Genomic DNA, 8,961 nt, shown 5'->3' on the forward strand with positions numbered 1-8,961 from the left:
CCCCTCCATACACACAATATACAGGAGTAAGACTTTATTTTTTTAATTATTATGCAGTCACTTCTATATACAGTACACAAATCCTGACAAAAGTATTTTTTGTAATAAAATTAAAACATAGTAGGCATTTGATTTTTAGTGCATGATTTGTTTTTTTCTGATTCCAGGTTGACAACCCTCCCCTCCCAAAAAGAGTATTTCAGGGGAACCTGGGGAGGGGAGGGTGGGGGGTAGGACTGCTGGTGGCAAAGGTCAGGGGTTCAGGGGAGAATTCTGGTCTCAAGATGGCAACTAGGGGGCAGGGCACCTTTCAAGGGGTGGGGCTACCCTTGTGGCTATCAACTGCTCGCCCAAACTCGTTAAGCAGCACTCCAGCCAAAATAATTGCCAACCCCTGGTCTAGGGAAACCAAAAGTCAGGGGCCACTGCCAGGGACTGGGTGGGCCAAAGAGACCATAGCACAGGAGGGGCAAGGCTTGTAGCCCAGACCGGGCACGTGTTAGCATATTATCTGCGAGGCATGGGACTGGCTACTGGGGCACAGGATGGAGCCCACGTAATTAGCCCTTAAGGCAATGACTGTAGGTACCTATGGTGGTAAGAGTAAGACCAGGCTTGGGAAGCCCTGGGTTAGCTTCCCTTTTCCTCAGAAGTTAATAACATCACAGCATGGTGAGTGAGTAAGGGAGAGAGTGCCCAAAGGGAGCCAGGTTAGCAAGGGCTGAGCAGCCACCAGGGCGCATCGCGACCACCCATGGGACAAGCACTTGCTACAGTGTGGAATAACTCTGTGGCCTATTTACTGCCCTTGGTGGGAGGGGAGGTAGGAAGAGCAGAGCTGTGGGATACTATAAGGTCTAAGTAACATGGTAACTGTTCAAATTAACATGCAGTGCATGCCTGCCACAGAAGTTTCACAATAAATGAGTGACTTATTTGAGGTGGGTTTGTCCTTTTCATCATACAATCAATTGCTTGACTATCTGGCATATTGCTACTTAATGCGTGAAACTTGGCAAATCACCTGAGAAATGGAATATCCACCAGGGGCCCTCTGTGCTGTCCTGATAAGGTACAAAAGTACATACAGATTTGTGTTTTGTTCTTTTACCATCAAGTTTGTAAGAAAGCCAAGGTGAATGTATGTTAAATGTATATACCTCCTATTTAAAGACAGTTATGTAATTCTGTTGCTTTAGACTTTGGTCCTGGAGTTCAGCATGTTTAACTTGTGCCTGATTCTGTGTGAGGCATCTGCCATTTCTTTACAGCTTGCTAAGTTACTGTATTTTCATTGAAATTAGAACTGAAAAGGAGTTTGATACAGCAGTAGCTCTTCCACAGGAAATGAGCACAAGAAAATATTGTAAATGGAAGTTTGTTTGTAATTGAAAAACAGTACCTTTTTACTTCTGTTTGCCAAATATGTAAGCAGTATTTTGAAAAATGAAAACTACAGCCACTTTCATCTTTTTGTTGTATGCATTTCTTTGGACAGAATCAGTTTGCTCTCCTTAGTGCCCCAAAGAAACAAACTTCTCAGATTGAAGGACCATCTTTAAACAACTCTTACGGTTTTAAAGTCAGTGTGCAAAATCTGCAGGAAGCAAAAACATTACATGAGGTAACTTGCTGCAACAATGCATTACTTTAATTTATTCTGTTTATCTTTAACTGGACTACTTTTATAATTTTATGAAATGGGCTGAGTTTGTAAAGAAAAAGATGCTGAAATCTATTCTTATTCATCAGGGTTTGGTATGTCTGACTTCTAAGGAAATGGCTATATTGCTTATATCTGAGGCTCTCAAAGCTCCTTCTTTCAGTAATATACTGAAATACATTTCACAGCACCTTTTTTTGGAATAACTTTCTGGTTTATTTACTGTGTTAGCATGAACTCCTTAATTGGGAAATTGAGTATTTCACTTTATTGGAAAAGTAAGTATATCCCCCTTTTACAGAAGATGGAACTAAAGCATGAAGGTTAAAGAATTCCTAACTTTAAAATCCAGCTAGTTCAGAAATGAATTAGTCAATTTGAAGTAGAGCTAATACCATCCTTACTGATTTGAGTAGTTTGCTTTGTTTGCTTTTTATTACATTATGCAAGACAAAAACAAGGGGAAACTGATTAACTTCAAAGGCTGGTAAATGCAGTGACCTGAACAAACTGAAAAGTGAGCAAAAACGATGTTATCTTTCAATCTTAATAATTAGATGTTACCTGTGACAGTGGTAAATAAAATTTTAAAAAAAAGACATTTTGGAATTTTTACCTTAAGCGGGGTTTTTTGGTGTGGGGGGGAGGTTACCTCATGACAAAAATCACATTAAATTAAACAAGGATGAGTGCAAAGGCCTGCATGCACAAATCAGACTGGGGAATGACTAGCAAGGCTGCAGGAAAGGACCTGTGAGAGTTGCAGTGGACCATAAGATCAATATGAGCCTCCAGGGTACTCGTGTTGTAAAAAAGAAAAAAAAACAAACAACTTACTGGGTTGTGTTAACGTGGTGTTTGCAAATCAAGGGAAGTAATTTTTTCCTCTCTCTCTGACATTGGTTAGACCTCAGCTGGAGTACTGTTTCCAGTTTTGGGCCCAGCATTTCAAGATGTATGTCGACTGATTGAAAAGAGTCTAGGGGAGAGTGACAAATTATTAGAGGCTGGAGAAACATGACTTAAGATGAAAGGCTGAAAGAACTAGGATTATGTAGTCTGGAAAAGAGAAGAGTCAGTGTGGGAGGGGGTTGATAAGTCAAAATATTGAAGGGTGGTTATATGGAGGGGCGGAGATAGACCAGTGGTGCCCAACTTGTCCAGCCCCACAGGCCATGATGAGTTGCACAGCGCTGGTTTGAGGGCTCAAATCAGTGCACAAGGCTGCAGTTAATGCTGCCCCTTATTCCACTGATACAACATTTCCAGACCCATGGGCAACACTATGGACCAAATGAGACCGCTCCAAGGGCCAGGTAAGACAGACTTCTCTGTGGCCACAGGAGACATGGAAAGGAGCAGTGGTCTTAAACTGAAACAACAGACATTTATTTTTTTTTCATATAAGGAAGATCTTTCTCACTGTGAGGCTGGTTAGGGCTACCCAGAGAGGTTGTGGAATATCCATAGTTTTAAGAGCAGGTTAGACGGACGCTTTACCAAGGTGATTTTAGTTGGGGGTAATCCTCCCTTGAGCTGTGTTATTGGATTCGATGACTTCCTGAGGTCCTTTCCAACCCTATGATTCTGTGGGGGGAAAAATGAGTACCCCTGACAGATGTCACTACTAAAATGATTTAATCAGGTTAAAATTTGTATTTAAAACAGGTTTGCTTTTCAGAATGATAATTTATTACATATTTAGATCCCAATAAAATAGATAAAATACTGAGGATTCAGAATATGTCCAAAAATATTATTAATGCATCTTTATGATTCAGTGTTTTATACCTTTTTAATGAAAAAGCTTGGTATATCCAGTTTGACTGACTTACGGTGCATGAAACAGGACCACAAAAGCAAGTCTGTAACAAGACTGCTGCACAGTGTGGTTTGTCAACAGTATGATAATGACTGGTAGAACTATAACCAGTTGTAGCTAAATGTAAGCTTTTCTTTTAATTTTTTTTGAGGTTTTAAGAAAGTTGTTCCTGAGTCTGCTGACAGACTGAAAATATAGTTGATTATATTGTAGCTTTGTATACATTACTGTAACAGTTTCTAAATGCTGAGAAATCTGATCTGCTCAATTAATTTCAAATTTGTTAAGGAAGGAAAAAAAGGAATGTGGTTGGAGAGGGCATCTTTCTGCACCTCCAGCCTCTCCTACCTTACTGTCTACCCCCACCGTGTATCCCACTTTCAACACTCCTCTTATTCATCTTTATCTATTCATGCATGCTTGGGTTCACTTCCAGTCTTCTGATTCTTTCAGGCCCAGTTTCTACCCTTAAACCAGTATTTCTCAACCTTGGTGCCCTGAGAGCAAGGGTGCTGCAGGGTGCCACTCTGTTAGTACTGTTAGGTATATGAACGTGTTTCACAAGATAAACCAAAACATTTCTTCAAGTAGGAATCCATAGTGTTAAATATGTCCTGACCTTTTATATTTGTGACGCTTGCAACAGAAAAATTACTTTATTATTTTCTGTAGTCAAAAAATGAGCAAAAACAAAGAGCTAGTATTTTCTGAGTGGTGCCTTGAGTCTAAAAACGTTGAGAAACCAAGCCTTAAACTTTAAACAAGCAAACTCAGTTTGAACTACTTGAAATGTCTACCTTTTTCCCATGCTTTCCTATGTACTAAGGAAAGTGGAGTGGTCTTTAAAATATTCTAGGTCTTTCCTATTTTACACTCTAGAAAAGGACAAGTAGACTTTTCCCCTGTTTTCAACTTCTAAGTCAGGGGTCAGCAATCCCTGGCACGTGTGCCGAGCATGGCACACAAGGCCATTTTGGTCAGCACACCACCACCAGCCTGGATTCTAAGCAGCTGCTGCCAGCCACAGAGCCCAGGCTGCTCTCAGCAGGCAGCTGGGAGGCTGCAAACCCTACTGCAAGCAGACTGGGCTCCATGGGCCGGCTGCAGCTGGGAGGCTGCAAACAGCTGCTCCAGGTTCTGGCAGGTCGGCACCTTCCAAGATAGACATTGTGGTTTTTTCGGCACTCTGGCCAAAAAACGTTGCCTATCCCTGTCCTAGAGCAAGGGGTAATACCTGAACAGAGAATAAACATTCAGTATTAATCATTTCAAATGAGTGCAGTTAAAAATATAGTAGGTCTCTGATAACCTTGCCCAATAAAACTAATATTTTTGCAAATGTGTGACATCCAAAAAGACAGTATTAGTAAGTTTTGTTGATATTTACCTGGGATATGCCAGCAATTTATATACTTTATATGAGGCCCTTGTTGTTAATACAAGTTAGTTAATAATAAATAGCTTGTTAAAAGTTATTTGAGGAGATACCCAAACCATATTTTTACCTGTTTTTTTTTATGTAGGTCCAAAACCTTACACTCATCAGTATGGAGTTGCATGCTCGACCTAGACGGGACTTGGAGCCAGATCCTGAATTTGATCCTATCTGTGCTTTATTCTACTGCATCTCATCTGACACAGCACTGCCAAATACTGATAAAAAAGAAATCACTGGAGCTATAGTGATTGATAAAGACAGAACAATCTCAAGCCAAGGTTCTTATATCTTTTTTCCTTTTTTTTCTTAGAGCATTTTATGAAAATATTTATTTGCTAATAATCAGTGATTAATAAGCAGTATGGTCAAACATAATATTATGTTAGCTCATTTAATTCCTCTTGTGACTGTTGGGTGATTGGCCTTATTAAGCCTAGATAGTTTTCCTGCTTATATCTTCATGTGAACCATTGCAGGGGCTATAAACCACAGATATGATGAAGGTATGCAGTTACCTATGTTTATGCACATTCAGGACAAGCCCCTGCAGGTTCTAAAAGTGTAAAGAGGAAAACTTACAATAGTCTCCTATTCAAATTGCTGGTAGCTGCAAATAGAAAATGTTAAATCAAGACAGTATGTTTTTAATATTTTGCTTAAGGGTTTTTTTTGTGGTTTTTATCTGATCCTTTTAGGATCTAAACGGGGGCCCTTATTGTATTGTACCTTTTTGGCTTTGTTTAGACCAGTGATACTCAACCTGTGGCTCTAGAGCCGGATGTGGCTCTTCATGGCCCTACAGGCGGCTCTCGCAATGTAGGCGTCTGATCGGCGCTCCACTCTATCAGGCAGCACGGGGAGCACTGAGCAAATGGACCAGCAGTGTGGGAGTCGCTGAAGTTCCCCCCCTTCCATAGGGGGGAAGAAAAGGAGCTGCTGGGACCCCCCCACAGGTAAGAGTAGAGATCACCTCCCACCCAGCAGCTGGGGGGCAGAATGGGAAAAGACATGCCCTCCCCCAACCCCTTCTTCCCAGCAGCTAGGAGGGGATAAAGAGAGAGAGTGCTGTTGGGAGAGGGGTTGATGATGTCATATCATGATGTGTCAATATGTGATGATGCAGCATCATTACACATTGAGGTAACATCATGTTGATCACAATGTTGGTACTTGAATTTAGGTGCGCTACGATATTGTCTAAATAAAGAAGTGGCTCTCCAGCTGTTAAAGGTTGAGTACCACTGGTTTAGGCTATTTAAAAAAGGCTTTTTTTTAGGTTTGTTCCACAGAATTAAAAAGTAGCATTATATAAGTATACTAAACCACAAAATACTGTCTAAAATTAAAAATGCTGCCAAAAACCTTCCAAAAAAGATTCATTTTAAGGCAAAAGTTCCATCCTACCGCTGTTTCTTTGTCAACTTGTAGGAATTTTATGGGGTTAGCCTAAGTCCTTAATATTACTTTTAATGTAGTTTATTTTGGTATTTGTTTCTATGTTAACATTTTTCTGAATACTGTAATTACAGTCATTATGTTGCTAAATGAGATTTGCCACGGTTTTGGAGTCTTATGGCTCCTCAGAAGCTGCTGTGATAAATTATGAAGAAAACATTTTAAGTAAATCTGGTAGTATGTTTAAAAAAACAAAACAGAGGTCCTGATCTGCAGAAGATTTTACCAGTAAAGTGAAATATTTTATGTAAATGTTGTAATAGTATTTATTCCTCTTATTGGTGTATACTCAATATTTTAGATTATGGGCCATCTCTTTTATTATACTATTGCATTTTAAAGTTTGGCATTTTTTTAAAGTAATTTTGATAATTATACTACCTTGAGTTGAAGCAGTCTAAAGGTATCATCACATGGCAATTTACTTAAGGGTAAAAGGAAGCAGGGTTTTACTATCGATCATGCGCTCCAGTGTAACCGCTTGTGTGCACTCTTGCTCCAGAGTAAGTGGAAGTTAAACCATGGTTAATTAGCCCTCAGTGAAAGAGGGGAATATTATCACTGTTTAGCTTCCACTTTCCATAGGGAAAGAGTACATCCACAGGCAGTTAGCACAGAGCAGCTGGTATGTAGTAAAATTGTACCTCTTTATCTAAATGATTTGCATGTGTATATTCTAGTCTGACACATTCATCTTAGATCCAGATCCATTGAAAACTTGGTATCATTGTCTTGATCAGAGCTGTTGCAATCTATTTTATAAAGGACTGTATATAGAATACTAGTTTTTTCTCTTACATTTCTTCTCCTAGGACTTTTTCATATAGAGAAGTTAGTGCTCAGTAAGCTTGCATCTGAATTTACAACATACTAGCTATTCTGTTTTAATTCCCTATGCAGACGCATATGTGTGTGTCTATATGGAGAGTTAATGTGGCATAGCTGATGCATTGTAAATTTGCACGAGGTTGCTGCACGCTAATCTTTTTATGTAGAAAAGGCCATTATAATTGGCTATTTTATTTCTTATCAATCAGTGAGATTTTTTTTTTACCAAACCATTATATAGTGCTTTTAGTCTTCGAAACACATTGGAAAGAACTGCTTTCAACTAGTTGAATGAATCCCATTAAAATAAACATTTTGCATGAAAATATTAAATGCTAAGCTCTCACACAGCATTTTTAACATTTTTCTTCAAATATAGATCTCTTAGCCTGCGGTTTGTGGCCACAAATTGTTGACATTTGTTAATCTTTGAGAATTTCTAGAAAATTCTTCCTTTGTGGTTGAAAGACTTGGAAAGCAAAATCCAAGAAATCTTGTGCCTATAGAGGTACTTTTTGAGGACAAAAAATTGTAAATGCTTTTCTCATTTAATGGAATTTGTATTGCATTTTAGTTTAAAGGAGAGGTCAACTGGAGATGTGGAATTTATTCTAAAATTTAATGGTATTTCACTTGCTTTCTAGGTAGCAGAGTCCAGGCCCCCTTGCTCGCAAGATCTGGAGTTACAGGACTAGAAGTCACTTACACTACTGATGAGAGAACTCTTTTCCAGGAAGTAGTGAATATTGTAAAAAGGTAGCTTATCTGTCTGTTGTGCTTTTATTTTTCAGGCATGGTACGGCAGATTTTAGTTCCTTCATCCTCTTACAGTCTCTTAAATATTGATTGCTGTTGTTTTCCCTCAAAGGCTCATTTCTAGAATGGACAAGAATGGTGGTCTTTTGAATAAAAACATCTCTGCTTTTCTTTCCACTGAAAGCAGGCATCTTAAGATCCTCTTAGTTAAATTAAAGCATCCAAACTAACGTGCATCAATAATCTTGTAATTTTATAAACTTTCCTAATCATCCCAATGTCTAGTTCACATTTCTTAGTCTTAATCTCTTGCAGTGATGAAAACTATAGAAAAACCCGCAGATGGGAAGGAATTTTTGTAGTTGTTCTGTGTCAAAAAAAACTTCACATACAACCTCGTAGGAAAATTGAGTAAATCAGTAGATAACTAGTTTCTTTACTTATAAGCTTGTCTTCTCTGAATGGGGGTCTATCTGGCTTGGAAACTTCTGGGGTGTTTTTTCACACCCCTGTTCTCCCCCTCAGTTCTTCCAAGTCTTGAAGGCCTATTTTACAGCACCCTCTGGTGGTGCTCCTATGGAACTGCAGGCACATCTCCACAGGCCTAACTGCCAAAAGTGTGAAGTCCTAAATTTAAAAGGAAAAATAAACACTAAACCCTGACTCAACCGGCTGGAATACAGTTTCAAGAAAAAGGTGTGTACTAGGCAGAGTACATTTGCAATTCTCTCTCTCTCCAACCAGAAAACCTCTGATGAATGACATGGACCAACCCCGTGAAGCCAGAATAACAAAAGTTGCTGAGAGCAACCAGCTCAGGGTGGGTCCCGACAGAGCAGCAGATCCATGTTCAGAGAAGATAAAAGTACAGGTAAGGAAACAAATTTTATTTTTCTTTCTTGGAAATCTGGTGCTCCATCTGGCTTTGGAAAACTGCTAGAATTAGCAAGCAACTTTAAAAAAAAAAAAAAAAAAAAGAAAAAGGAAAAAAAAAAAAAA

The 8,961-nt window shown here is 39.1% G+C and overlaps 1 protein-coding gene across 1 annotated transcript in view; it reads left to right on the forward strand.

Annotated features, from left to right (window-relative positions):
- REV3L (REV3 like, DNA directed polymerase zeta catalytic subunit) overlaps nucleotides 1–8,961 on the forward strand; it is a gene marked incomplete at its 5' end in the record, with an annotated part of 167,150 nt that overhangs the window by 66,677 nt on the left and 91,512 nt on the right. The window contains 3 exons of the mRNA XM_019520079.1: nucleotides 1,499–1,624; nucleotides 5,009–5,201; nucleotides 7,851–7,962. Coding sequence (XP_019375624.1) covers nucleotides 1,499–1,624; nucleotides 5,009–5,201; nucleotides 7,851–7,962 — 431 coding nt within the window. The remainder of the gene's footprint in view (nucleotides 1–1,498; nucleotides 1,625–5,008; nucleotides 5,202–7,850; nucleotides 7,963–8,961) is intronic.

Source organism: Gavialis gangeticus, unplaced genomic scaffold, assembly GCF_001723915.1.
Source record: "Gavialis gangeticus isolate Ggan-Ray unplaced genomic scaffold, GavGan_comp1, whole genome shotgun sequence".
NCBI lineage: Eukaryota > Metazoa > Chordata > Crocodylia > Gavialidae > Gavialis > Gavialis gangeticus.